Below are 14,374 nucleotides of genomic sequence, written 5' to 3' on the forward strand. Positions count from 1 at the left end.
GATGTACTTGGAAAACTCAAGAGAAAAATCAAGTAATGCCCTTCCAGGGGACATAGCACTGCTGGCACCTGCTCAGTTTGTGTACTTCTCATTGATATTTAATTACTGCTTGTTGTAAGCCTCATTCCCTTTACTACACCAATATTCCTTCACTTTCAATGTGAATACAGCATTTCTTTTTACCCACTTAGACTTGTTGGATTCTTTTCCAGAAGATAGCCATTGCTCTGGTTCTTTGAGGATTTAAAGTAGTTTGATCTTACAAATTTTTGTCTTTATTCATGTCTCTAATGCAGTTTCCCAAAAGCACACATTCCAGGACAGTAATGAGTGTTACTAAGTTTTCAAAGGGTTGGTTTAAACAATGTTAAGCAGTTTTCTTTACTACAGGGTTTATCCAGAGTCTTTAACATCATAATGTCCACTGTGAATTTCTAAGAGGAAGGGGTTCTATATGCATTATCTACCAAACTTAATGACCAAGGAAACTTTTCTTTCTTTTTTTTCTCCCGAGATGCATCTCAAGAAGCTACTATGCCAAGATGCACTTTAGGAGACACGGCTCTAATAAGAGAAATCTCACATCTTGATCCCCTTTGATCATAGGGCAGGAGTTACCTTATGTCTCCTGCTTTCATAGGTCTCTTGCTCTTCACCATGAGCAGATACAGACCAAGATAAAAAAAAGAAAAGTACTTTTCTTTTTGCAGGAAATCCCCTTGCTTTTAAAATCAGAACAACGATCCCTTCTCCTAATAAAAAGTAAAATATTTTTCCTGTAAACGTTTCTTTTTTGAGGTACAGTGTATTAGTTAGGACTGTATTTGACTGCTTATAACAGAAACCCTATTGCGGTGGCTCAACAAAATCGGTGTTTGGTTTGTTTTTTTTTTGTTGTTAAATTCTGAGGTAAGCAATCCAAGGGTGGATGTAGCTGCTCAAGATAATCCTCACAGCTTCCTGCTTCACCATTTTTTAGTGTGTGTTTTTCATCCTTATGGTTGTAGAATGGCTGCTCAATTTCCAAGCACCCTGTGTGTATTCTATGCTGGAAGAAAGGGTAAGAGCATAAGGCAAAGGGCTAAAGGATTTGGTAAACTAAATTGTACTTCTTTGTTAGAAAAACAATAGCTCCTCTAGAAATTCCACCCAGTAGACTTCTGCTTAAGTCTCATTGGCCAGAGTGAGATCATGTGGCCACCCTGGCTATGTGTATGGCAAGTTGGGTTTATTGCTGCCTCCAAGTTGGGGTTGTGTGAGTAAGGAAGACTGGGATAATGGGTAACCATAACATAAATACCACCCTAAAGAAAATTAGAGTCATTATTCGTACCTTGGTGTATAATCTTCCAGATCCTTTCTTATTTGTAGATACAAGAAGCATCGTAGACCTATTTTGATCAAATGTTGAATGGCCAAGCATTGAAGTCAATATCCAACTGAAGCTCAGGACAAACTTAAATATTATTACCCATTTTATCATGAACCCCTAGGCTATAAGAATAAATCTAAAGTTTTACATAAAAATAAGTATTATTGCAACTTAAAATCAACAGCGCAGGAATTATAACATCTCAGCACTGGGAGCTGCTCAATTGTTTCTCTGCTCACTATTTTGCACATTTGACATGGTAAGTAAATGTTCACTTTCAGCTGCGGTCACTGGAAGAGCATGACTCATGGCCCAAATGGAATTAGATAACTAAAATTTAAATATAGTTTCTAAAAATTATTTTAATACTGTTAATGCTAGTACATTAAACAGTTCTATAAAGATTAGAACTGAGATGCAATTTTATCTTTATGGTTAAAGTTTTCATAAACATTTGTTGGTTTAAAAAGCATTCTTTCTAAAGTTATCTAGATAACACATTCTCCCTCAATGTTCACATTAACTATCAGTCTATTTCTATATTTAGTTAACTATTTGAAAGATTTTAATTATTTGCGTGCGCAAAATTAACAGCTTTTACAATTACCATTAATTATTAACTGTTTCAATTATACATATAATTGTATATATAAATGTATATAATATACATTTGTACTTTGACAGTTTTTCAACATATAAAGTGTAGAAGTTTTTAACTGCAAATTATATTTAGAATGCTTATCTATATTTGAAAGTATATATTCATATATTAATAATACACCCAAATAACGTTCCCTGTTCAAAAGACAAGATTTTATGCTGATTAGATATAATGGTGACCATGAAATCACACAATCGTTTATCACATACAAATTCAGGGTGATGATGAAGTTGTGAATAAACACACACACATCCTTCGGAGCGGGATTCACTTAAGCAGGCTCTGGTGCCTGCTATGTCTGCTCTTTGGGAGAGTCATCCTTAGATGTGACCCTGGGTGGTGCACCACTGAAGCTGGCTACTGGGCGTGCAGGCCAGGGCCTTCTGAGAGGGACTCTGCCACAGGCCAAATTCAGCTGAAGCCTGTGCCCTGCCTGGACCACTTGGTAAGACCTACAAAATGTTTGGCAGTGGTAGCCACCTGTGCTGGGTTCGGATACACCTGGGAGAGGTTAAGTGGCAAGCTGAGGCAGCTGCTGCTAGTGCCAGGTTTGGGGCTGCTCAGCCAGAGGCACAGGGCACACCTGAGGCCAGATTCTGCTTGCATGGGGTTTGTGAGCCTTTCAGAGATTTTAGGAAAGTCGCTGCAGGAGCCCAGACAGGCCATTTGTATGGAAAAGGCACTGGAAGTGGCTTGGGGTGGGCCCGCACATTGGGAGGGGCAGGGGTCTCAGGGAATCACCTGGGCAGGGAGACCAGCATTAACTACGTGTTGATAGAGACTCAGGTCTGGCAGCTGCCTGCATCCCCATGCTGGGTAGGGGAGGGCTCATCAAAGGAACAGTCGCTCCTGCTGGCACTTTTATCTGGGAGAAAGCTGCCCCTCCATCCCTCGCCCTGAAGCCAGACAACTCAGTTTCCCTCCCTCTGTGTGTCCCTGGGACCTTTCGAGCAGCTTCCCCAGCACTGGAGCTCAGAGCAAACGAGTCCATCAGCGGTGAGTCCATGTGGGCCATTTAAGAGGAGCATCTGCGACTCCTGCAGCCCTCCCCTCACTCAGACATAGTGTCTGCTGGTTTTCACAGCCAGAGGAGGTGCGGACTCCTCTTCCTGGCACTGGTGTCCCAGGCTGGAGAGCCTGGTGTGGGGCTGGGACCCCTCATTCTTCTGGGGGGACCTTCGCCTTTAACTGCCATAGACAGGTATGGGACCAGCCAGACCATTTCACGGCTTGCCCCTCCTGCCAGTCTTGAAGTGGCCTCTTCTGTATGTGCTTAGTTATAGGACTTCTGTCCAGTTAGACTGCAGGTGATTCTCAGTGATGGTTCTGTAGTTTAGTTGTAATTTTGATGTGGTCGTGAGAAGAGGCGAGCACAGCATTTTACCAACTCTGCCATCTTGACTGGAAGCCTCACTTTTTAAACTTTTGAAGTAGGGATATAATTTCTCTGTCTCTTCTTATCAATAAAAATATTTAAAAGTGATGAGTATACCTCTCGGTATCAGTTTGGCATCAACTCATAAAATTTTTAAAATAAACCGTTTTGGAATAATTTTACATTTATAGAAAAACTGCAAAGGTGACACACAGTTTCCATATACCACTCACTCAATTTCCCGTAATGTTAACATTTTATATAACCAGGGTACAATTGTTAAAACTAATAAATCGACATTGACACATTACTACTAGTTAAACTCCATACTCTTTGTATTTCACCAGTTTTCCCACTAACATCCTTGTTCTATTCTAGGATCCCATCCAAGAAACCACACTGCATTTTAGTCATCATGTACCTTTAGTTTTATTTTAGTCTGCGACAGTTTCTTCGTCTTTCCTTGTTTTTATGACTTCAACGATTTTGAGGAGGACAGGTTAGGTATTTTGTAAAATGTTCCTCAGCTTGAGCAATTCTGATGTTTTTCTCATAATTAGACTGGATTTATGTGTTTGGAGATAAATACTACAGAGTACCCTTCTCATTACGTGATATCAACATCACTTATCGCTTGTGTTGTTAACCTTGATTGGTTAGTTTAGATTGCGTTTGCCTGGTTTTTCCACTGTAAAGTTACTATTTTCTCTTTCCATACTCTATTCTTTGGACTTTAGTTGCTCAGTCTAGCTCACACTTGGAAGTAGGGAGAGGATTAAGTTCCACCTTCCGGAGGGGAGAGTATCTACATACATTATTTGTAATTCTGTAAGGAAGTATTTGTCCCTTTGCCACCATTTTGTTTATTCGATCATTTATATATATCAGCATGGACTCATATATATTTATTTTATACTTTGAATAAATAGTCCAATACTATATTATTTGTCTTGTTGCTAAAGTTGTTCCAGCTTTGGCATTGAGAGCTTTTCCAGGTAGCTTCTGTGTCCCTATGACATGTCCCCATCCTTCTGTTTATTTGTTTCTTTTCCTCACCAGGTATTTTTCTAAAAATACATATATTTTTTTATTTTTCAATTACAGTTGGCCTACATTATTATATTACTTTCAGGTGTACAGCCATCCTTTTGTTTTCTTGAGCACTTCCTTGTTTTCCGACACTTGAAGATGTTTCAGGACCATATTGTATTTTCATACATTTTTATATGCTGTATATATATATATATATATATATATATATATATATATATATATATATATATATAATTTGTTTCCTCTAACATATTCAATTATTGTCTCTAAATTTCTTTTCTGAGCCTGTTTTTCTGGAGAAGATTTTAAATTTCTATTCACCTGGGGTCTCTAATTCTATATTTATTATTTATTTCTAAGTAGCCTCCTGTGACTAGTATATAGAACTTCTGCCTTTTTTTATTTACTAAGAGCATTTTTGAATTCAAATACAAAAATTATAGTTGTGAATGATTCATGTGCACTGTAAAGAAAGTAATTCCTTGTCCTGCTCACTATGTTCTTATTGTTTGACATCCTAGCCTACATTAGTTATGTATTATTCAGCTCCATACTTTTTAAAATCAATTTTTTACTTGATATGTCTGTCATATTTTGAGAGTAAAATGTTGAAGTCTCCAATCACATTATGCAGCAGATCCTTGGAAGACATTGCAAAGCATGCATCCTGACACCATATGGTTATCATTCATAACTGCAGTAGGGGTATAACTGAAAATTTCAGGTTTTTCCTTTACACACTTAATGGCGTTAACCATGAGTAGACAGTGCGAAAACCAAGATAATGTTTTGATAAAGTTCAGTTTATTTACTAGCTAAGTCACTTGTTTTAGCAGAATTAGAAATTGCCCACATGTCATGGACCTTCTGGATTTATCCACTCAACAATATTTCTTGAGCCCCACAATGAGCCAGGCACTGGGCTAACGGGTCGGGGTACGGAGATGTGCAAAACACTTCTAACCCTTGCGCTCATGGAGCTTAGGTGTAGTGATGCTTACTTGCAGATTGCTGAAGCTAGATGAAATCTCTCAATTCCCAGGTTCTACTCTTTAATTTTTTCCTCAAATTTCTTTCAGTTTTTCTTTTATGTAGTTTCATGTTATCTTATTCAGGTTATTAGGCTTTCATTGAACAGCATACTTTTGACCTCTATGACCTGACATAATCTCTTTACTGTCTTTCTTCTGTGAAATTTCCTATGAAACCCCTTCTTTCCTCCCAGAGTATGGAGCAAAACCTTAGAGTATTAGAGGCTCTCAAAAATATTCAGAGACGAGGAGGAGGGAGGGGAGACCAAGAGATTGTATTGTGGGGTAAAGAGTGAGGGTGGGGAGAAGAGATATGAGGGAAATGAATTTTTGAGAAGGAGCAAGTGACCGAGGCTAACAAGAAAGCAGAGGCTTAACCAGCAGTTCATCTGTTTTTTTATTCTTTTGGGGATAGCCTTGTTCTCCTCTGTGCTCTTCAGATTCTTTTCTGGAAAAATTCTGCTCTCGTTTCCTGGATAACCCAAACAGGTGAGAACAACTCAAATCAATTCCCCTTTTATTTAGTTACCCTATGGGCCTCGATCTACCTTGTTGGCACCAACAAGTTCTAAAAAGGTTTCTCCGAATCTTACAGGCACCCAAATCATATCAACCACTTATATTACCAGCAGCCTTCTCTGCCACGAAAAGGAGTTTGAACTTTATCCTATATTTCCAAGATAAGCATTTCTAAGACTATATTTAGAAGAACCTTAGATGTTCCATGAGTTACTTGAAACAAGGTATTATTTGAAACAAGGGTTCCATTGTCAGATGAGTTTGGGAAATGCTAAATACTCCCTCTTGGATGGTCATGATGCCCCTTAGTATAGTAAAGACTCTGAAAACATTTCACTAAATACATCTATATGACTTGGTTTAATCCAGAATCTCCCATAGTTATTTGACCATAGAACCATTTTTTCCTGTGCAATATTTCACTAACATCTATGGAACATTACTGGTACTGAGAACATAATTTAGGATACGCTGGTAGAAGCATTGGAGGAGCAATAAAGGATTTTACGCAGAGGACTAACAAGTCAGACTTAAGCTTTAGGAAGAGCGTCCTGGCGGCAGTGTGATAAATAGATTAATTAGAGAGGACTTTACTAGAAGGAGTAGCGATAATTTAGGAAATTGGTGAGGACTTTGACTGGATTGTGACAATGAAAGAGAGGTTGGAATAATACTAAGATGGTAAAATTGATAGGACTCGGTGATAAAATGTGAGATTGGGAGGGCAAGTTTGTTTACATGGTGTTGGCTGTGTTGAGGTTAAAGTGCTTGTTAGAGATTAGTCAGTTGAATACATTGGTTTTGAAGGAAATTACTTGTGAGGGAAATCTGGGTTAAAAACAAATATTTTAGACCTGAAACAGTGTAAAAGAGAGAGAAGAGGGTGGGATCCCACACAAACCTAATATTTAAGGGTTAAGAAAAGGAAGGTTAAATGGTCTTTCCTCCCATTTTCCCAGCTTTATTGAGATATAATTGACATAAAACATTGTGTAAGTTTAAGGTGTATAACATAGCGATTTGATACACTTATATATTGCAAAATGACCACAATAAGGTTAGTTAACACATCCATCACCTCACATAATTTCAACTTTTTTTTGTGGTAAGAACGTTTAAGATCTACTCTTAGCCATTTGCAAGTATATAATAATTATTCATTGTAATCACCACAATGTACATTAGATCCCCAGAAGGTATTCATCTTGTCCCTGGAAGTTTGACCCTTTTGACCAATATATCCTCACTTTCCCCACTCCTCAGCCCCTGGCAACCACCATTCTATACTGTTTTTATGAGTTTGGCTTTTTTTTTTTTTTTGATTCCACATATAAGTGAGATGATACAGCTTTTGTCTTTGACTTATTTCATATCCAGTCATCTATCAATGGGCATTTAGGTTGTTTTCATGTCTTGGCTATTGTGAATAATGCTGCAGTGAACAGAGGGGTGCAGAAATCTCTTCAAGATAGTGATTTCATTTCTTTCAGATATATACTCAGATGTGGGACTGCTGGGTCATAAGTAGTTCTATTTTTGATTTTTTGAGGAACCTCCATACTCTTTTCCATAGTGGCTGCACCAATTTACATTCCCACCAATAGTGAACAAGCATGGCCTTTTCTCTACATCCTCAACAACACTTATCTCTTGTCTTTTTGATAATAGCCATTCTAACAGGTATGAGGTAATATCTTATTGTGGTTTTAATTTGCATTTCTCTGATGATTAGTGACGTTGAGCGTCTTTTCATGTACCTATTGGCCAATTATATGTCTTCTTTGGAGAAATGTCTATTCAGGTCCTCTGCCCTGGTTTTAAATCAAGTTGTCGTTGTTGTTGCTGTTGCTGTTGTTGTTATTATTATTAGCTATTGAATTGTATGAGTTTCTAAATGATCTTTTAACTTTTGGTCCTTTGTCGTGTTTTTAAGTGAGTCTTTTGTTGATTGCCTTGTGAAAGAAGAGACATCTGTGTTTTTATTTACTCTTAAAATTCTCATTACAGCTTTCAGAAAATCTTTTAAACAAAACTTAGCAAGCATTTAAAATAGAGATATAAAGCGGATTCCCCATAGTACACACTCAGGAAGGTAGAAAATACCTTGGGATTATAGTGTTAGAGGACCATCATGAGGACAAAGTGACCTTTGCCAACTGAAAAGTCATCCTGAGTAAGATGCCTTTGATTTATCCGAAAGGTGTGCTTATTAGTTTAGTGATGTGGACATAAGGTAAGCCTTTGTATTCGGACACAGCAGATTACCACACAAAAAGCTGTACATGAACGTTTATAGGAACATTATCCATAATAGCTCAAAAGTGGAAACAACCCCAAAATCCCTCAACTGGTGAATAAAAAAAAATGTGTGTATGTACAATGAAATATTATTCAGCCATTAAAAGAAATGAAACACTGACACATGCTACAACATGGATGGACCTGGAAAACATTATTCTAAGAGAAAAAAGGCAGTTATAAAGGACTACATGTTGTATAATTCCGTTTACATGAAATCCCCAGAATTGGCAAATCCGAAGAGACAGAAAGTGGATTAGTGGGGAGATGGGGGAATGACTGGCAATGTGAACTGGGTTTTTTTTTCAGGGGTCCCAAAAAATGTAAAAATTAAATAGTGGCAGTGGTCGCACACCTCTGATTACTAATTACTGAATTTTATACTTTAAACAGGTTAAATTTATGGTATGCAAGATATGTCTTGATTTTAAAAATGCATTAGGACAGCAACAACAAAGTCAGGCTGCTTGACTGTCATTTGAGTCCTGTAGGACCTGGGGGTTTGGGTTCTGAGGGGAAAACCAGTAGGGAATGGGGAGGGAGCACACCTTTGTCTGGCTCCAGAGGCCTCAGGATGTCTCTGGCAGAGGAATGAGTGAGTGCAGCTCCTCAGGACCAGGAAGTACAAGGGCTCTGTGCCAGGGAAGGAGTCCCCAGTGCCCTCCGATACCACACATAGCCCCTCATCTCCCTGTCCCCCTTTGGGTTAGCAGCAATGAGTCTCCTCTCCGAGGTACTTGCTCTTGAGCACGCAGCCCCTTCAGTCACAAGAAAATCAGCTTTTGGGTCTCTGAGCAGCCATGCTGGGTCTTATGCTGGTCAAACAGTTTGCACAGGGCATCCATATAGAGTGTGTGGTATTTGTCTACCATCTCCTGGCTTGGATTTTCAATTTTGGGCAGTGGCAGAGGCTCCCCGACTGCCAGAAGAGACAGGAAAAGAGAAAGGGTAAGTGTTAGAATCTGCTCTTCCTTCAACCTCCTCCTCTTTCCTGGGCCTGCTCCTCTGGCATCCCAAATTAACTCCTAGCTTCTCCCCTACTGCTGTCCCCTTCTTTCGTGGGAGTGGGGCAGGGAGGGCCGAGATGGAGGTTGAGAAAGAGCTGAGGTGGCCTTAGGGCTGAGAGCAGCACTCACCCACAGTGATGATAGGTAGCGGGTACGGCAGGAGCCCATTAGAGTCTCTGCTGAAGCCTCGTCCATAGAATATACAAAAATAGAAGCCAAACGTGCGGCGGAAGTAACTCTGGAACTTATATTTCCAGCTGTCCTTATGGAACAGCACCTGATCATATACCTCGTTTTCTCCGAAAGTGAAGGTGGGGACCAGATGAGCCCTGTAGGAAAACCCCAATTTCTCAAACAAAATCCAGAGAGGGAACAACCTGGGAAGAACATTTGTTCATGGCCAGGTTCCCATCTATTATGAAATCCTGTGGCATCAAGTATTTCTTCTTACACTAAAGAGGGCTTCCTTATTTATTGTCTCTTGTCCTGAAATTTTCAAGGTCAGTGACAGTGCTGTCTCTGGGTCAGGCTCACAGGGCAAGATATGGGGGTGCAGGGAAGAAAGACAAGTTTGGGCAGAGGTCCCCAGATATAAAAAAATCTTCCAGCGGGTGTCAGGGAGGGGAATAGCTGACCCTGTGTCTGATAATCTCTCAGCACTCTGACATATGTTACCTATGTTTGCTCCAAACTGATGGAAGGGCCCCTCGAGTAAGGTCCTTAGAAGAAATACTGTCTTTTCTGAGTCTGCAGTAGGACAATCGTCCCTGTGTCCAGGGAGCAGACTGGCTTACCTGATGGGGCACCCTATAGCTTCAGCCTTGTATCCCTGAGTTAGAGTGGCTAACGTTTATCTATTGCTCACTGTGTGCCAGTCATATGGTGGGTGCTTTATGTACATGAATTCATTTAAACCCCACAATAACCTTACTGAGTAGGTACAATTATTATTATTAGTAGGTACATCATAAAGATGAAAACACGAAGGTTTAGAATTGTTGAGTAACCTGTCCTAGAGGGCACAGTAAGTCATGGAGCCAGGGTTTTCCAGCAGGCTCCGGACTCCAGATCCTACTGCATACTGACCATATTGTACTGCCCCTTGCACGTAGTGTTAACAGTCAGATGTAGATATTGATGTTGATAGAGATAATGTAGGAGTTATCTCTACACTTCACAGCTCTAGCCAATTCCCCATGAATCTGGGTTTCTGGTTTGGCTTGCTGGGAACTGGTCCAGCTGGCCCAGAATGGGTAGATGACCTAAACCTTTTTGAAATTCTGTGGCCATCTCCCCTATTCACTAGGAGGTTCCATGAGGGCAAGCTTCATGTCTGATTCATCTTGGCATCGCCTACTAGGTCATGCCTCTTAGAGAAGGCCACCCACCTCTGCCCCAGGATGAATACCTACCCATGTTGGAGGGCTATGCGCACAAATCCCTTGTGCTTCCGGAGGAGGAGGGTGGTGGTGTTGGGCACACTTTGCAGGGCCTCTGCTACCCCTCCCACTACAATGCCCACGAGGTTGCCAGGGCCGTGGCTCAGCAGGTAGTCAATGGTTGGCTCACTCACAGAGCACACACCTGAAGAGAAGCAAGGAACAGAGACAGGAACAAAGTGGTCAGGACAGGAGAAAAGGCTAGCAAGGAACACCCTCTACTCTACTCACTGGCTGGTTTGTGTGCCCTCTGTCTCCATGGGTCCCAGGAGGAGAGTCAATGAGATAGGACAGATTGTGTGGAGAAGAGAAGGCTGTGGGCAAACACAACACATTACACTCTGAGGCAATATTTCCACTTTGCAGGAGGCACTGGATCAAAACTATATTAGGAAGGTTTTCAGTGGGATAACCAGAAGGACTTTCTGAATACCAACTATAATTCTAGCCCTTTCTTTTCCTTTATTGCTATTAATAGCAACAGCTATTATTTATTGAGCACATACTCTGTGGCAGGCATTATATTGAGTTAGTGACTTGTATTACCTCATTTTTATCATCAACCACATCTGAGGTCACACTATTAGCAGCAGTAGCACAAATTTACAGATGAGAAAACTGAGACCAATAGAGGTTCAGTAGCTTGCCGTAAGACCACAGAGTAAATGACAGAGCTGGAATTCAAACCTAGGCAGTTTGACTCCAGAACATATGCTCTTAAGTACTATACTCTGATGACAGGGGAGGGGAGGGTGAGAGGGGGTTGAGAGGTAGAGGACGGGGCTTGAAAAGGTGTATCTCCAAGCAGAGGAATGGGCCAGAAGCTGCAGTAAGTGTGGTTAGAAGCACCTTTGGCCATGATGTAGTCCCTAATCAAGGGGATCTTGAAGAACCAGGACAGTGTGGCCAAGTGAGGAGTGATTCCCGGGAAGATCTTTGAGAAGCCTGTGGCCTCAGTACAGAAGTTGCAGAAGGCACCAAAGGTCAAGATTCCATGGGGGTGAACACCCATGAGGTAATTGTGCTCAGGTGACAGGTCCTTAGTCTTCAGGATCTGTAGCCATGGAGAGAAATGACAGAGGCGGTGAAATGAGATCACATGGTGAAGCAAGGTTGAAGACACGTCACGAGTCAGGGTGCTCTCTAAAGCAGAGCTTTTCAACCTGTAGGCCATGAGTGTGTTTCTAGGGGCTGAGGTATCAGTCTCAGCCCTGGGAAATCGGGTAGGATCTGGGGCAGCTGAACTGCTGGGCCTCTTGACTATTTGTGTCATGGTATCATTTTCTAGGAGTGCCATTAGGTAAAAAAAGGTTAGCAAGCTCTGCTCTAAAAATCGGGGCAGTGTTTGTTGTCAACTCCAAAGTGTACTCAGAGGATCAGCATAGCAGTACATTTCTACAACCTCCTCGTGGTACTTCTCCCCACCTGCTTCCAGCACCCACCTAAGGAACTTTTATTGAACTTTGAAAGCCCTGCTTCGATATCACCATGTCTGTGAAACTTTTCTTTACCCCCATCTGAACTCTCTGTATACCTTGAACCAAACCATAAATAGTTGTCTGTCCTCCCCTTTAGATGTGAGCTCCTTGATGGTGGTATGCTACTCACTTCTCTGTATCCCAAACACATGGCACAGAGTAGGCTTTCAGTGTTTGTTAAACTGAACTGAACTGTATTTGCATTTCTGCCTGTGTCATCTGGCAGGTCATGCGAAGGGCATCCAAATTGTCCTAGCAGAGTAACAAGTGCCCGGTAGCAATGTTGGATTCTGAAGTGTATCTAGTCTGCTCTGAGACTTCTCCAGGATGCTCATTTTCCTTATAGACAACCCTAGCCATTTGGCATAAATGCCTAGTATTTGGGGGAACTGTGAGGGATACGAAGGAAGAGTCACTTACCGTGATAGGGAAATAGTCCCTCATGTGGGTCCAGACACACCAGTTCCTTACCCAGGCAGAACGCCTGCCACCTGAGACAAAATGTCAATAGGGGATCATGTCTCTGTGTGCCAGCCCCACCCCTCCCACTCACCCAGGGCTTCCCTAGCAGCGTGGAGGAATCATGGCTGTGCTAGAGAGATGGGAAAGGACAGTCCTGGCTGGCCCAGCTCCTGTGGCTCTGAGAACTTGGGTGAGAAGCCTGTGGCATGGTGAGTGGGACTCCCTAGCTACCTACAGGTTAAGATTGAACATCATTAGGTCCTGTTCTTTTTAGGTTCCTGAGTCTTACCTCGTTCCGGGGTCTTCCAGTCCAGGCAGTACCAGACAAAGTAAAGGGCTGGTAGAGGCCACAAAGATGTAAACAGCAGGCAAATGAACAATGGCTGCACAATCCAAACTGATGAGGGAGCAGATCATACCAAGTTGGTGGTACCAGTAGAACTTGACTGTGTACAGCCCCATTAATAGCCCTCCAAACTACCCAAGCCTCTGGTCCTGACCTTCTGCATAATTCAGCTTCTTTCCATCCACCATCTATGTCTATTTGTCCTTCCAACATTTCGTCTATCGTCTACCACACACCAGCCCTAGTTGTCTGCTTACCTGTCATCCCTGTCCACCCGCCTACCTGCCCATCCAACATCCCTCTACTCCTGCTCCCTACCTGCTACCAGCTTCTCCCCCAACTTCGATTCATTTACCATCTTGTCCCTCTGGTATCCCTCCCTGAACTCTTGTTAAGCCAGTAGCCCACCCTCCCTTGCCCATATACTATCCATATCTCCACAGACCCCATCCACACAGCATCTGCATTCCTCTACTATTTCCTATCTACCATTCGAGTCCTCTTGCACTTTACCATTGCTTCCATTATGTTTGTCTCCCTCACGCTCCCACCTCACCTCCCAAAGGGAAGACTATGGTTCAAACATAGGCTATACTTCTCTAAGTCTGATGCCAGTGCTTCCTCTGTTCCACTCTCCATGCTCACTTATGATTATGGACCTATCATACCTATTCCCTGGGCCTCATTTCCCCTCTCCAAACAGTGAGGGTTAGGAAGTGGCTGAAATTAGCTAGGTCTACTCATATCCATCACGACCCTGTTATACTCCTCGCCTGTCCTCTCTGTTCCCTTGGGGCTCTGTCTCTTCCTCTTCCAGGGCACTGATGGAACTCGGGACTCCTTGGCTTTACTCTGTAGTTCCATCTGAGATGATCAAAGGCCAGAGATGAAACTTTTCATGAGCTTAAAATTCACCCCAGACCTGGCCCCGGCCATGGCCTCTTGCATGCACTCTTAGATCAGTACTCACATAAAGCAAGGTAGGTCAAGGGCCATTGCAGAACTAACAGACTCTGTAAGTGATTAGGCTGCTTGAAACAAGGCATGATGCCCAGGAGCCTGAGAGAGATGAAGATCCTAGAACCGTGTTCCAACCAAAGATGCCACCAGTCTCTGGAAGCTCGCTCAATAGTGACTATGAGGCTTTTTACCTGCCCTCTTTTCTTCTTATCCTGCCCACCCACTGCAGGGGGAGGACTGCCCTATCAGGTCTGAGCCCTGGGGCTTTGCTTATCTGCCCTATCACTTTGTCTCCTGAGATTATTGGGACATCAGGATGGAGAAAGGCGAGGATTGCCAAGTAGTCCTAGTGACCCAGAGATCCAGAGAAGGG

General features: G+C 42.0%; 1 protein-coding gene across 1 annotated transcript; it reads right to left on the minus strand.

Annotated features, from left to right (window-relative positions):
* Positions 1–9,073: 9,073 nt before the first annotated feature.
* Positions 9,074–14,087, minus strand: AWAT1 (acyl-CoA wax alcohol acyltransferase 1). The gene is made up of 7 exons (XM_011371445.1): positions 14,012–14,087; positions 12,985–13,092; positions 12,654–12,724; positions 11,605–11,809; positions 10,729–10,900; positions 9,446–9,645; positions 9,074–9,228 (listed from the first exon to the last, which is right to left on the minus strand). Exons 1-7 carry the CDS (start codon positions 14,085–14,087, stop codon positions 9,074–9,076), a joined length of 987 nt encoding a protein of 328 aa, XP_011369747.1.
* Positions 14,088–14,374: the final 287 nt, after the last annotated feature.

The sequence above is a fragment of the Pteropus vampyrus genome, unplaced genomic scaffold (assembly GCF_000151845.1).
Source record: "Pteropus vampyrus isolate Shadow unplaced genomic scaffold, Pvam_2.0 Scaffold191, whole genome shotgun sequence".
Lineage (NCBI taxonomy): Eukaryota > Metazoa > Chordata > Mammalia > Chiroptera > Pteropodidae > Pteropus > Pteropus vampyrus.

Coding starts and splice junctions, on each gene's coding strand:
- AWAT1 (XM_011371445.1), bottom strand. CDS start 14,087: ATGCCTTGTTTCAAGCAGCCTAATCACTTACAGAGTCTGTTAGTTCTG. Junction 13,093..14,011: donor CTTGACCTACCTTGCTTTAT/GTGAGTACTGAT, acceptor CTCCCTCATCAG/TTTGGATTGTGCAGCCATTG. Junction 11,810..12,653: donor GGGACTATTTCCCTATCACG/GTAAGTGACTCT, acceptor CCATGGCTACAG/ATCCTGAAGACTAAGGACCT.